Here is a 16,509-nt window from a genome sequence, read left to right on the forward strand (position 1 = left end):
TTCCTTGCTGGAAATTCCCTAAACCAGATGACACAAAATTGTAAGGTTCTAGAGGAGGGCAATAGAAAGAAATATGAAAAGAAAATTAGATATCACTAATAGAAGAGAGTGAGGGAGATAGATTTTCAGAATTTAAAACTAATTTAAAATGGTCATAATTTAACATAAGTAGTTATTATTTACATATTGTAGTATAAACAAAGCATTATGTGAATATATTTTCAGTTACAGTTTATATTGTCAGAGAAATGAAAAATGACCTTTACTTAAAATTTCACATATAGAGAAACATGAAAGCAGAGATCAAAGCTGAGATTACCTTCTCTACTCCCTAGGTATATCACTGCCATTAGCATTAATGAAAGCATGTCCTATATACAAAGAAAATACTTTCTCAGTGATCCCTTATTTTATAACTAACTTAAAAAATAGGAAAATAGAAGCAGCTAATGGCTGACACTAATCTGACTATCTGTTCAAACTTTGAAGGAACTATGTTGCCACTTTGAGTTTTTAAGTGGACTTTGCTTCCATAAAATAATATATTTGTATAGCACTTAAAAGATTTGCTATGTTCTTCTCCCAAAGTAATCCTAAGAAATAGGTATTGTAAGAATTTGTATATTAATTTCTCACATGAGGAAACAGACACAGGAAGAAAGGACTTGCCCAAGATCACACAGCTAGTAAGGATCTAAATCAAGATTTGACCCAGGTTTCTTCTGACTCAGAAGTCCCATGATTTTTCTACTGCATCATGTAAATGAATTTATTTACATGCAATATATTCAGGCAATGTATACTATCTAGATTCACTGTAGGTATGATACCAAACTGTATCTATAACCCAGAGGACATAAATTCTATATACTTTCTATATACTTAATCTCTAGCAAGTCTAACAGGAAGTCTTAGCTTACAGCTGTTATCTATGAGCAAAGTAATGGTACATTGAATAAATAATACATTAAAGTCTCATTCTTTAACAGAATCAAAAAAAATCTTAAAATACTAGATACTGAAAGTAGTTTGGAGGTCAACCAGGTTCCTTTTGTTTTTATAAGGATAAGGAACTTGATTAAGGTTACACATCTAATCAGCAGCAAGGGCAAAAGACTAATGGTCACACCTCTAATTAGCAGCGTAGTCAAGACTCAAGTCCAGGTCTTCCCATTCAGAGGTCCCACATCTTTCTGCCCCACTCTCTATAATGAATTATCATACTAAGAATGTGATATATTATACATGTGTTTATTCTTTTGTTCCAATGAAACACTTATTTTAATGGGAGAGCAGAGGATTTAAAGCTAGGAGGGACCTCTAAATCTAATCCAAATCCTTTATTTTTACAGATAGGGAAATTGAGGCCCAGGGAGATTTTTTTTTTAAGTGATTTGATCAAGGTCAAACTGTTAATGTCAGAGGTCACATTTATAACTATATCCTAACATTATAACTCTGTTCTTCTTTTTTTTTTTAAATCAACCTTTGAATATATTAAACATTCCTAAAGAAAACAGTTTCTAATCTTAGAATTTCTAGCTAAAAGGAATTTTAGGGATCATCTAGCCCAGAGGCCCCTAATCCTTTCCTAATGAGGAATTATTTTTAAATTACTCCTAGTCTTATGATCTGTCAGTATTCTATTAAAAATGTTTCATGGAAGTGAAAATACCATTTATGAGAGGCCTGTCACTGCATGTCATCAGTTAGTTGGTTAGTTTGGCATGTGTTTAGTGAGAGCAAGAAACAGTGGTAAAAATGGATACAAGGCCAGCCTTAAAAAAGAGCGTGGAAGACTTGAATTGAAACCTTGCTCTGGCATATGTTAACTGTTTGATTATGGTTAAGTCAAGTAATTTCTCAGGGTCTCAGGAAACACTTTTAAATCTGTAAACTTTAGATAGTTACCATTTGCATTCTGTGGAAGAAGAAGATGTACCAATCAAATAATAAATCAGGACTAGAAAAGAAAAGGATCTAGGAAAGAGAGATGAAAAAGTAGATAAGGTAATGAGGGAAAGTAATAAAGAGGATAAAGGAAAAAAAGAATAGAGAAAAAAAATAAGAATAACATCTGGAGGGAAATGGATAGTGAGGGGAGAAGATGTTTGACAATCTCTTTCCCCTTTGGGTGAGGGCAGGTATGGATCTCTGACCTTTCTGGTCATGGTTTTAAAACTTTCACTAAGATTTTACATGGCTTCAATATGATATGGAGGTATTAGGTTCTCTACGGGTATACCAAGAGAATACAAGTCTTGGCAAGTCCTACCAAGCTGGAAAAGCTTCAAGTATGGGCCTGTTGACCAAGTTTCAGCTTAGCTATGTCTGGAGAGGCTTACTGCCAGGTTGGGGTGATGAACTTTTTTTTTCTTGCCAAAGTAATAAGTGAATACCATCTACTAAGCCTTAGAAAAAATGCTATCTATATTGATGGAAAATATTATTCAATTTAAGTTGTATTTATTATTAAATCATATATGAAGAAATAAATTATCTAGATTTAGAAAAAAAACTGATTGGGCTACTAGAATCTTTGGACTTTTATCAGAACTCAAAAAATATATCTTACTATGAACATGGATATGAAACTGGGCTCTTATACCAAGCTGACCTTACTGTGGGAAACAAAAAGAAAGTAATGAGATACTAAAGCATCCTGTGATCTCCTGGGTTACCAGTTTTCCTTGCACCTTCTGAATTTGTAATGGGAAATAACGCTTATTGGGCTTCTCATGGAAGCCCAAAGAGTACCTGCAGGCCTTAGTAGGAGGCCTCTTTTCCTTCTGGTTCTGACCATTAGAGATGAACTACTTTTTGAAAGGTTGAGGTGAGAGGAACACCAAGAAAAAACTTTAAAGGCTTCATTGTTGAATGAATAAGTGAATGGAAAAGTATTTACCATATGCCAGGCCCTGTGCTATGGTACAGGAAAACTAATACAAAAAGTAAGACAGTTCCTTCCCTCTTAATTCTGATTGGAGAAGACAACACATATAGAAGAATGGTGGCCAGAAAAGGGTGATTTGACTTGAGAAGTCACCATGTTAGTAAATGCCATAAGGTACTGCCATAAGGCAGTATGTATGTACTTTCCAGGAATGGTAGTGTTGTAGAAAGGCGAAGTGGATAAAGTGCTAGACTCAGAGACAGAAAGAGTTAACTTCAAATCTGTTTCCAACACTTGCTACCCATTTGAACCTGGGCAAATTAATGAACCTCTGAGCCTCAGTTTGTTTATTTGTAAAAATGTAAAGGATGCATTCAATGACTTCTACAACATCTCCCAGCTCTAGGACTTAGAATTTGAGATGATTATTGATTCCAGATGCTTATGATTCCAGAGTTAAAGACGGAATAGGAAGTAGAGTATATGAGCAATGGTACCTTAGGAAGACAACTAGACTGAATGGTAGTCAGAGAACAGTAGCATGGTGACTTTGGAGCTAGCTGATTGTGTTTGGAAATGTTTAGGCAAGTAAAGGAAGCTCTATTTAAGGTTCAATAAATTAGGATTTATAACTTGGGGTGACTTCAGAAGAAGGGCTTTAACAACCAGACAACACAATCTCAGAACTTTTCAAGCCCACACTTTAGGGTTTCCATCTACAATACAGGAAGATACAAAAAAAGTAAAGAATTACATTAAACAAGACTTTATCTTTTATTTACCTTTACTTGATAAACCCTGAATGGCTGTGTTCCCTGCTTTTGATTGTTTTGTCTGCATATTTCCTGCTAAGAGTTTACAAAATAGCACTATTGAACAGGAAGATAAGAAGCACACCTATTTGTTTAATAACATCAAGGCGGGAAAACTGCTAGCTCATCCATTTTGTTGTTAAGTTGCTCAAAAGGATCAAAATACCAATTAACTTGCTGGCTCAGAAATCTTTGATATCCTCAGATTTACTGACATTTTGGAACTCTTGTTCATACTTGTCTAATGGCTTTTTGATTAGGAACAAAGAAGTGCCAATCTGTTTAGCATTTGACCTGTTTTCTTAAATATTTTCATGTATTCAACTACTTAGATACTAAAAATACTTGACTAGTCACATTTCTAAGTTAAATGGAGATTTCCCATCCCACCATGATCTACCTCAGAGTTTTAAAAAGACTAGAACGATCACTTTTTTAAAAAGAATATCCATAACCTATTTTTAAAATAAATCTTACATTTCAAAGTTTGTTTTTTTCTTCTTTATTCTTCTTATCAAATGAGATAAATATAGCACTGTCAAGTGTTATAACACTATATACATACTAGCTATCATAATTGTTCTTAATTTTTTCTTTTTCAATAGATTTTGAGAGGCTTCAAGAAACTCAATGAGGCAATCTATCATGGGTACTATTTTGGCATCTATTCTTTGCTGAGAAGTAACTGAAATAATGTTTGCCATGTCACAGAATAACCATAAAGGAAAGATAAATAATATCTGATGGGGTATGATTATTTTTGTATCTGAGAATGAGTGCTGCTCTTTGGACAGCTTTACACTAATTGTGTTTTGTCATAAGATTCAATAGAAAAGTGCAGTGTAAATTCTATTTATAACCAACCACATGCACATATATTCTCCCTGTAATTAACAGTAATAAGAGAGAGTTTTTTTCTTTTGCTTTAGATAAAAGTACTTTCTATGTTTAGAAAGAGTAGAAGACTGAAGAGAAATAATACTCAATGTCATCTTGGTCCTCAGTGGATGTAGTAGCAGTAAGGGTAGCAATAATGTTAGTAGTAGCAGCAGCAGCAGCAGTCAGAATAATAAATTACATAATTTCCCCCAAAGTGCCTTAATTCACATTGTCTTATTTGACACCAACAACAATCCTCTGAATATGATTCCCATTTTATATTTGAGGGAAACCAAGTCCCAGGAAGGTAAAAAGATTTGCCCAAAATTATAGCTAGTAAGGATCTGAGATAAAAGCTGAATCCCAGGTCTCCTTTATTCCAAGTATAGCACACTGTATCAGCTAAATGTGGGGAGGGGGGACTCAGAATCCTGGAATACATGCATTTTAATAGACTTTAATGATTATCTAACCCAATTCCCTCATTTTGTAGATCAAGGAACTACAGACTAGGAAGGAGCAAAGGCTATCTGATAAAATAACCTCATTTAGGTAGCCATTTTTAGTACTTTCAGATGAAGCATGTTATTAGAGGCCTGATATCAAATCAGAACCCAGGTCTCCTTTTTTTTAGAAGTGACTCCTAGATATCTTCATGCAATAAACATTAATATATTATTTACCATCATAACCCAATATATATCTAGTTCCAAATGAACCAGATTATACATCATATTCCATCCAGTCATTTGTACTAATCACATCCTTGATAACTTCCTTGTGATAACACTCTTTAAACTCAAATACTATGGACTGGGGACTGGTGGGGGGGGGGGGGGAGGAAGGTATTAATCTGTTCAGTTTTGGAACTTTCACCCTGCAGCTGAACACGATCCATGCATAAGTAAGTACAATCTCATATAACCCACTATATCTGGCTAATACTGGATCAACCAGTTCCCTTCATTCTATCTGTCTACTCCAACAATTTTATTGCCATTTGCCTTTCAGCCACTCATACTTTGCCCCTACCTCAGTTTCCACCTCTTTTTCTGGGAACTATAATTAAATCAATGCTACCATTTTCTGGAAAGAGTGTGTCAGTTCCTTCCTCTATAGTTCTATTCATTATTTCAGCAATTTCCCAAACCATTTCCCTATATATATTTGCTCCTCCATTAGAATGTTAATTTCTTGAGGGCTGTGACTTGGTTTTGTATTTGTGACTCTAGTTCTTCACAATTGCTTGATACACAGTAACTGCTTAATAAATGCTTTTAATTCAATCATTTCATTTATTGAGTACCAGCTATGAAGCTTAAGAAGTATAGAAGATGAAAAATGGCCCTTTAAGAACTTATAATTGAGACGAGAAGATAAAACTGCTACTATAACACAATAATTGAGGCAGCTAGGTGGCTCAATAGATAAAGCACTGGGTCTAAAGTCAGGAAGACCTGAGTTCAAGTCCTGATTCAGACACTTAGTAGCTATGTGATCTTGGGCAAATTGCTAAATTTCTTTTTGTGCTAATCAAATGACAAATGACAAATACCTCCAGTATCTTTGCTAAGAAAACTCCATGGAAAATATGATTCACAGGATAATGAAGAGTTGGACATGAGTGAATTGATTGAATAATAACAAAAATAACACATTTAAATAAGGATATGATAGCTATTGAATTATACATATGGTAGTTATTAAATTACACATAAGAACTGAGAAAACTATGTAAAAGTAGTCATTGCAAGGGAATAGGACTGGAAGATAAAGACATCTAAAGAAATATCATTAAAGATGCCAGTCTTACCTTTTCACAAACTCTTCAAAGAGGATGCGGTGGGAGTACCCCTGTTGGCGGATACTGGCAGTTTCTAGAATTCCAGTATAACGAAGCTGGACTAGTACTCTCTCTCTGGAGAACCTCAGGGCTTCTCGGTCATCATTGGGTTTGATACAGCGCACAAAATGAGGCTGTCCAATCACCATTTTGGAGAGCAGATCCATCAGTGAATACTATGTCAGGGAAAAGGTACATATTATATTAGATAGACCCTAAACAAAATGACTTAGAAAGTGAATGCCAAACTGGATTAATGATATTTATAATAATTTACCAACTCTTTGAGGTGTAAGAAAGAAAGATATGAGAAATGATGATTTAGTCTATAGCTAATATTTATAAATTCTTCAGATGTAATTATTTAAAGCTATGTATTCTTCACACTTGGCAAAAACTCAAGTTATGTTTGAGTCATGATATTTCCAAGTTCTCCTATTAAACTACTCATTGGTTTTATAATTCAGACCTATTTTTTTCATGCTGACAAACCCATTAGACTAGACTACATTATTTCTTTAGGTTTTTTTTTTAGGGTCATCTTTTAAGGCAGGAATAGATAAACTGTTTAGAATTAAATGTCAACAATAAGGCCAAAATGTGACCATAGGTGCAACTGCAACTGTTATTAAAATTAGGGGAGAAGGATTTTTTTTTTTAAATGAGAGGAAAGAAAAGGTAAAGAATGATAGAGTTGAAGAAAGGGAAGAAAGAAGGAAGGGAGGAAGAGAAGGAAAGAGGAAAGGAGGCAGAGAAAATAAGATGAAAAAAGAGAGGGAAAAGGAAAAAGTGGAGGGAAGAAAGGAGGGTGGAGGTGACAAAATTGGTCATGATGGACAGTAGCAGGATGCTACCAACAATTGTCTCCTTGTCTTCCAGTGCCATGACCATAGATAGTCTTTGTTAAAGTGGAATTATCATGTGAGGCATAATCATAAGACTATAAAACCAATTTTTAAACAAATGTAAAGGAATACAGGTGAAATGAGAAGAAAAGGAGGATAACAGGGAAAAATCTCTGCCTAATATCATCAAAATCAATACTGATTAAACACAATGGATGATCAAACAGGGTAATACTTTTGGGGTCCAAAAGCAGATTTGACTATAAAATAGATTAAACTATTTTCTTGTATAGCTCACAGATAGTTTTTGAATACAAATTTAATTTAGGCATGCAAATATGTAATGTATTTGGGATTGAATTATTGTATGACAATATCCAGAAGGTTGTGAGAATGAGTGAAATTAGGAATAGCTAGCTGCTTGCACTATGGTAAGGGTAAGGAACACACTGGAATACAAGAATTCAAGAGTACTTGAGAACATTGGGGAAACTGTAGGGAGGAGTAAATCTACGAAAGTGAAATTGTACAAGCTGGAGAAGAACATAACATAGACTCAAAAGTTTGTGAGTGGTATAATCTATTTGGAGCCTTTTGCCATAGGCCAGGAAGGAATCCAAAGATTTAAGCAAGATAGCAGACAGAGATTATCTAGTAACTGGTAGGCAAAGTTGACTAAACAACATGAAAATGGAACTTGTGAGATAACCTTGGCTGGGGAGTTTATATCTTACTATATATGATTCATAATGCAATTTTTAAAAAAATGTGATTCCTCAAGCATAATGCACAGGAAGAGGGAATGGACAGGCAATATCATTGGAGAGCCACAGAACGGTTAGAGTGAAGAACCGGGAGAAGAGAGACTTCAAAATAAATCTTTTGACCCTTTTATCATTGTTAGTCTTGGGTGGAGCACAGGATATTTCTTCCCTTTTAGGCATACAATAGATTTGCCTACCAACAACTTGAGCTGAATAGCTCTTTCCCTGAATTGTATGCAAAAAATGTGTACAGAAGATAAAAGCCAACTTGTGAGATTTCAACATAAAGAGTTTAAAGGTTAATAAGTGAAAGGAAGGGAATCAAGGAATGGAAAGTTTTGAGTTGGGGATAAGTAAGGGACAGAGGAAAATAAGAGAAGAAAGAAGCTTGAAATATAAGAGAAAAGGAAGAATAAGTCAGAGAGATTATGTGAGAGTAGATTTGGATCTGGTGGAAAGTGCCATCCACATCCTGAAAAAGAACTATGGAGACTAAATGTGGATCAAAGCATAGTATTTTCACTTACTTTGTTGTTGTTTGGTTGGTTGGGATTTTTCTTCTTTTTTATGATTTTTTCCCCTTTTGATCTGGTTTTTCATTGGTAGCATGATGAATATGTAAATATGACTGGAAGAATTGTATATGTTTAACCTATTTCAGATTGCTGTCTTGGGGGGAAGAGGAAGGAAGGGAGAAAAATTGGGAACACGAGGTTTTGAAAAGATGAATGTTGAAAACTATTTTTGCATGTTTTGGGAAAAAATAAATACTATAAATAATTTAGATCTGTAAAGGACCTTAGAAGTCACTGAGTCCAACCACCTTATTTTATAAATGAAAAACAGAAGACCAGAAAAGTTAAGTGTCTTGCCTAGAAAGCCATAGTTGAGGTAGAATTTGAATCTAATATTTCTTGACTCCATAGCTATCATGTTGTACTGCTAGAACTAAAATAGCTAAGACTGGGAAATATTTTAGGAAATTAAAATAGGTTGGACACCCACCAAACATTAGTTCAGGAAGACTTCTGTATGAGTCCTGAGATGTATTTAGTATTGCCTGGAGTTGCACTCTATCCAAATTGGGAATTCATATGAATAATCATTCAGGAATGAATCGAGTCCTAAAAAACTAGAGAAGTTGAGAAAAATGGTTCTAGCTACTTTTGGTTATGGTGGAATTGAAAGCAGGAGGGGGTGGGAATCAAGATCAGTTTCTTTTCTATTAAGATGTCTTTAGTCAGGGTAGGGCTAACTTTTAGTACTTAGTCAATCAATAGATCTGTAAGGTTTCCTAAAGATCCCTAAGAAAGTCACCCTGCTTTATACATTCCATTTCCTTTCTCAATACTGCTTCCCTCTCACCTTAACTTCTCTTGGAGCTATCCATGGTGCTTTCTCAGAAGATGACATTCACCTACTTAACCAGCTAAATCTACATCACTTCTCCAGCCTTCCTAAACATCCTAACAATTTACAATGGCTTCTTGTGTGTCTGTATGACCCATTCTCTGATAACAACTTCATTCAATTTTGACTTCCATGTATGTGATCATGCCTTTGCTTCAGTCTAGTTTTTGTTGCTTAATTCTGCTTCTAATCTGGATCATCCCCTGTTGGTGGCCCTTCTGACTAGGAGAGAACAGAATCCTGCCCCCCTCTTCCACTCAGATTCCTGGGATTACCAGCATGAAAAGAAGCATGGCTACCAGTGACATCCCTCTCCTTATTTTACAAAGGACTTTGTTGTTAATACTTTTCTCCATTCTTCTTGATTTATTCTTTTCTCCCTACTTAATACTATGTTATCCCCTCTCTCCCAATTACATGTAGAAATAGTTTTCAACATTCATTTTTATAAGGTTTAGAATTCCAACATTTTCTCCCTTCTTTCTCTCCCTCTTCCCCAAGATAGCAAGCAATCTGATATGAGTTAATCATGTACAATCGTGTTAAACATATCTGGGTTTATTTTTAACATACATGTTCACCTACATTTCCTATCTAATTCACCTAGTATTATAGTGATTTCAAAGCATTAGGGGAATTGGAAAGATTTTTCCTTCTCACAAAAAGCTGATGATCTCTGTGCTATACTTTGTAACTATGCCATGTAGTTAATATGTTAATTGATGTATAATATCTACTTTGAAATGTTTCACATTATAGCAATGTAATCTCATTCTTTATGTTAAAGAGTATATTCTGTGTTATGTAATAGTCATTATAGTGAGTAGGGTTTTTGGATAAAAATAAGAAGTGAGGTATATATTCTCAAAGTCATAACACAAAGGATGTCATTTTCTCCCTCACCTCTTAGCCACTGCTTTGGATCCTAGGTAATAGCATGAGAAGTGGTCATTTAAAAAAAACAGATTCTCCTTTTGAGCATTCCATTCTAGAAGTTGTAGAGAAAAACTTTCATGTCTCTATGAAGTAGGGTAGTACAGTAAATAAAGTATAATTAGAAAAATCTGGGTTTAAATCCTCCTTTAGATACGTCTATGACCACAGAAAAGTTATCTTCTCTTTGCTTTCATTTCCTCATTTACATAATGTAGATACAACTATCTGTAATATTTACCTCATAGGGTTTTTATGAGGCTCACCTAGAGATAATGTATGTAAAATGTTTTGCAAACCTTAAGGAACTATGTAAATACTAGCTGCTATTGTTATATCATCATCAATCACCATTATTCTGTGGCAGAGTCTTTATCTAATAGTGAAGGAAATTGACTTCCTTTTCAGAAATTTGAATGGACCTAAAAATTACATTCTAACAACAAACTATGATAGTTATTGCCATGTAATAGCAACTGCAGACTTAGAAGTCACTTAGATCAGTCATATTTTGAAAATCAAAGGTATTTTTCCCAGACTGGTCCAAATATATTCATAGTTGACAATATTATTTACCTCTAATACAGAACTTTTGATCATGAGTTTGGTTTCTATGAATATATGGGCTCTCAGAAAATGAATATTTAAATGAAGCCTATACTATATCTGTATAGTAAGAATGTAATCTAATGCTAAACCTTAAGCCTTACAAATCAGACAGACACAAAATGAAAAGAATCCCACCATCAGAAAAGGATGAGTAAAGAGCATAAAAAAGGATTTTGACAGATAAAGAATATTTTTTGATTCATCTTTCAATCAACATTCTTCCCCTTCTATTTCACATGGCATCTTCAAAATACCACCATTCTCTGACTTGTTGGAGATGTTCCAAAAGTCTTAATGCAGTTTTTAGGTATTAAAGTTTCAATAAGCTTTGTAATTCAGTCTAAATAGGTTCAGTGTAGATTGAACCAGTCTAAACTGGTTCAAACAAGTCTAAATTAGTTTAATCTGGTTAAAACCAGTCTAAACTGCTACAAATCCATTTCAACTGATTCAAAGAAGCCTAAATTAGATACTTAGGTACTTTAGTACAGGGTTTAGATGCTCACATACTTAGATAATTCAAACAATAACTATTTACAGTAATAAATAATCTTACATGTTAATTCAAGCAAGACCAAAGCGGAACAAGTGCAAATGGTTGACGATGGGTAAAATTAGTTCAAAGAAATGATTGGTCAGTTTAAAAAAAATTGGCAATAGATTTCAGAGAGAAGAATTGTGACTACTCTTCATGATATCTTTCCTAAAATTAACTATTCACTGCATATATTTTTCCCACTAGCAAAACCCATGAATGCCATGAACCTACATTATAATTTTAAAAGCTTTAGTGGTAATTTTTTAAAAAGTTTGCAATGTGGAGATGAAATATGACTCTTTTTGGTGGGTGGACTAATACATAATAATGATCACAACATAACTAAATTCATCATCCAAGTGGGAGAGGGAAAAATTAAAGGAAATTTATTGTGTATATATTTAATTTTAGAAAGGAAATTAGCAAAATTCAGGCATCAAGGAAAAAACTGAAAGGTAAAATTGAAAAAGTCTATAATTCATGGGAAATTGAAAAACTATTTTAAAATACCTCATTGAAAGCATAAGGTGAATGTATGCTAAGAGACAAAAATAGCAGATGTTGAAAATAGAAAGAAAATATAACTAAGAGGTAGAATCCTATTAAAGAATCTATTATAGAGGAAAGGCTTTTTTTTTAAATGCTGACTCCTGAAGTGAATAGAACTCATTCACTCTTCAGTCTTCTCTATCCATCTCACATTTCAGCTTCGTTTCCACTGGAGAGAAACCTTCACTCTGAGCACCGTTCTCCCGATTGGCAACATTCTGTCCATATCTTTAAAAAAAAATATTCTCTGGACTTACCTATTTATCACTCACCTTGCCCTTTCCTTGAAACCCTTTTTCTGATTTTTATAGTTTTCCTTTATGAATTGTCTCTTCCACTTCCCATTAAAATGTAAATTCTTTAAAGATAGGCAGTGTCTTTTTTGCTTGTATTTGTTACACATAACAAGTGCTTAATAAATGTCCTCTCATCTGGCTATCAATCCTCTCTCTCTCTCTCTCTCTCTCTCTCTCTCTCACACACATGCACGCACACACGCACACACACACACACACACACACACACAGAAAGAATCTTTCAAAGAATGGGAATTGTGTCAAATTAAATAATAAATTAATAAATAATGAGGAATATCTTGCAAGGTACTCCAAAAAGTAATGTGAAACTCTACTGGCAATATATGTGAACTTTCACCAGTTGTTAGCTATTTGTAATGACTCTGTTTCAGCCTTACTTAAGTTGCCTATACTATATAGATTCTAGATAATGACAATATATTAAGGGGAAGTAGGCAGCAATATTATCAGTGAACCATCTGACAATCATGGAGCAGAAACTTCAAAGAAAGAAACTGAAGATAGACTGGGAATACAGTGCAGGTGAGTGGGGAGGATCTCATCCTCGGAAATCAGTTGTCTGGAAGAAATTCAGGCACACTCTGACATCTCCAGAAAAAGTTTGTTCAGGGATAAAATTAGTCTAGCAGAAGGTTGGGGGAAATCAGTATAGGAATGATCAATGAGAGGCATTTTTCACCTATCTTATTCCTTGGGTGATATTTTCCCTTCTCCTTGCTTCACTGACTCAAGTGCCTTCTCTTTTTTTTTCCTTTCACAAATTCTACCTATCTTTTAAGTCCCATCTAATTTTACTTCCTTTATGATGCTTATCCAGACCAATTGAATTGAATCAAAAGTGATTTCATCTTTTTCTTAATTCTTGGCACTTAGTATTTCTATTACTCATCTGGCAACTAAGTTCACAGTATTGTTTTCTTGTCTTTTATGGTTATTTAAATGCTTCCTATATTTATATCTTAACTTTAGGGTAATAAGCTCCTAGAGTAGGAGTCCTTCACATCAAATCCATTAATTTTTAAATTGATAATCACATTTCACCAAAATTAATTTCCTTTATGAAATCACCTATTCCGTTTCATGTATTTGATAACATTATTCTGAGAAGGGATCCAGACTTCACTGGAATGCCAAAGGAGTCTGTGATAAGGGGATAAAGATTAAGAACTCTAATCTAGAAAGGAGAAATTATGTCTCATTTATCTTTGAATTATACATGGTAACATACACCATAAATTCCCAATAAATAATTATTGATTTAATAAGATATCCATTTTAATGGGGGTTAAGGGAGTAGATTAAAAGGCTTGGTTATTCTCCTCTAAACATTGTACTTGGTACTGGGGCTACAACTAAAAAAAAAAAAATGAAATCACTTTGCCCTTAAAGAACTTACATTCTATTCGGGCTGGGAACAAGGACACAGATAAGCAAATATGAGTTATAATTATAGCTATCATTTACATAGTTGTTTAAGATTTGCAAAGTATTTTATTAAAAATATCTCATTTGATCCTCATCATAACCCTGAAAGGCAGGTGCCATTATTATTTTTATTTTATATTTGAAGAAACTGAAGCAGAAACATATTAAGTGACTTGCTCAGGGGAAGTATGTGAGACAAGATTTGAAGAAAGATCTTACTTCAGGTTCTGGGCTCCATTCCCTACCAGTGAGCTTCCTATTCCTAAAGTAATTTCAGGAGAAGGTGGTTAAGGTAGGAGTTTGGAAAAGCTTTTTGAAAAAAAAAAAAAAAACTCATGCTCTAATCTAAGTAGTTTGATTAGATCATAATATGAGAGTAGCTATTTGTTAAGAGTAGTAATGATTAACATAACAATGATAAACTGAATCTTATACAGAGGAGAAAAAGCAGCATCATGAGTATATAACACTTTCAGGAGATAGAAAAATCCACTCACGCAATGCTTCCTCTACCTGAAAAAAAAATTTGTGGTTGTGAAAACATTTGTCAAATAGCATTTGTGGCCAAAAAAATTCACTTAGTGTTTTCATGTAGACAAAGCTTAGGCTTTCTTTCTGAATCCTAAGTCTCCTCAAGATCTCAGTCTATGATCTCATAATGACCTATGATCCTGAATATTTATTGTTGGATTCCATTTTGGGGGATTTAAAAAGACATTATGGAATAACTAGGGAATATAGAAATAAACACCATTTATAAAATCATGATTTTGATCATTGGCCAGAAATAAAGGTACTTTACAGCTCAGAAAAACCATGGCATTTAATTGTGAGGTAGCTAAGTGGCACAGTATACAATGCACCAGGTCTGGTATCAGGAAGACTAATCTTTGTGAATTCAAATCTGGCATCAGACACTTACTACCTGTAAGACCTTTAAGTTATTTAATCTTATTTGTCTAAATATCTTCATTTGTAAAATATCTGGAGAAAGAAATGACAGTATCTCTTCCAAAAAACTCCACAAAGAGGCAGACATGACTGAAAAATTGTTTTGCTTTTATCAAAGCCTTAGCTATTCTAGACTATGAAAGGTATTTTTAATATTTTCCTTTACATCTTTATTAAACTGTTAAATTAGTTGGTTGGTTGTTGTCCTTCATTCTTAAAATGATATCACTATGTTGGAATCAAAGCATGATGTGTCCAGCTGTGGTTGATCAGACCAATGTAAGCTCAGAAGGTTCTACCACAGGTTGGGTACAAATAGTCCATCTAAATATGTGGAGTGGAAATCTCTCTTAAATTTGCATACTTCATATTTCTTTTGAATATTGAATTTTTTGCTCATAGAGCACAGTGCCTTCTTGTATGTGTGCCCACCACTATTTCCCATGTCACACAATAGATTACTAAGTTTTTCAAGGAGACAAATTAGTATATTTTCTAGGAAAGCAAACATTATCTATGTATAATCTGTATTTATATCATTACTTGACTTTTATTTTAACAACAGAAATTGAGGGATTCTCCAGAATTTCACAACAAGAAAATTGGTCACAGTCAAATTAAAGGGACAGTATTAAATAAGTACCAAATCTAAAAGAAAAAAATTAAATTAAAACAATAACCAGAAAACCAAACAAACACAACTATTCTTTTTGAAAACTAAGAAAAACACATTTAAAGTCTCCATCAGGGGTCTTGAGAGAATAAAAGACTATTAATGTACTTGTTTGAGAACATAGGGGTTAGATAGTCCAGCCTAATTGAATCAACTAACTTAAAGAGCCTAACTACAATGATCTGGGAATACCTAAGTACCTTAAAACTGGACTAGGTCTTTTGGAAATCATCCAGTATGGTGTCTTTTCTTATTAGAACACAGGACCTTACTTTCTTCTTTAACACAGTATTAGTAAGAACTTGGTAAATGCTTTTTCATTCATTCATTCCTTGCTTATGACTAGATTATTAGATTAGAAACCAAAAATTCTACTCCTTTGATTTTGGGTAAGAAACTCAATTTCATTTTTTTTATATCTTTATCTTTATAAAAGGCACCACAAAATAAGGAATAAAGAACCAGCCTCCGAGACAAGAATTCCTAGATTTAAGCCTTGCCTCTCTCTGACACATATTAGCTGTGCCACAATGGGGACATCACTTAATTTCTCAGAACCCCATGCAACTCTCTGAAAGCATGTTATAGATTATTTGTATTTATATCTATGTATATGGACATGGATGGATAGATTTGTTATAGAGAGAAGTTTCATACTTGAGTTCCCTTCACAGATGAAGTCATAAGCTTGTATCTCCATCTTCCTCTCCTCCTCCATATCATTTACAAAGTAACATTTACCTTCTACCTAAGTTACAAGTTTATGATTGGGATAAATGATTGTAAAAATACTCTTACAAACTCTTTCTGAATAAAAATTCTGAGAACTAGGCCAGGCGTAGACAAAAAGTCAAGTTTATCTTCTGTGTCTTCTTCATCCTTTTCCTTAAAACATTCACTGTCATCTAAGCTAGGTTACTCACATCTGACCACTTAGTATGACACTATACCTAAATCTTCCTTCTCAGGTAATACTCAGTGCTCTTATTCTCTTCCCTGATCCCACCTCCCAATAAAAAGTCCTTTTCTAAATATCATTGCCTCAATATCTATCTGGAAGTTAACATA

General features: G+C 33.9%; 1 protein-coding gene across 1 annotated transcript in view; it reads right to left on the bottom strand.

Moving 5' to 3' along the window:
• Positions 1-16,509, bottom strand: part of MYO3B (myosin IIIB) — a 601,952-nt gene that overhangs the window by 258,252 nt on the left and 327,191 nt on the right. Inside the window, exon 24 of the mRNA XM_051990668.1 lies at positions 6,398-6,603. Within this exon, the coding sequence (XP_051846628.1) occupies positions 6,398-6,603 (206 nt within the window). The remainder of the gene's footprint in view (positions 1-6,397; positions 6,604-16,509) is intronic.

The sequence above is a fragment of the Antechinus flavipes genome, chromosome 3, assembly GCF_016432865.1.
Source record: "Antechinus flavipes isolate AdamAnt ecotype Samford, QLD, Australia chromosome 3, AdamAnt_v2, whole genome shotgun sequence".
Taxonomy (NCBI): domain Eukaryota; kingdom Metazoa; phylum Chordata; class Mammalia; order Dasyuromorphia; family Dasyuridae; genus Antechinus; species Antechinus flavipes.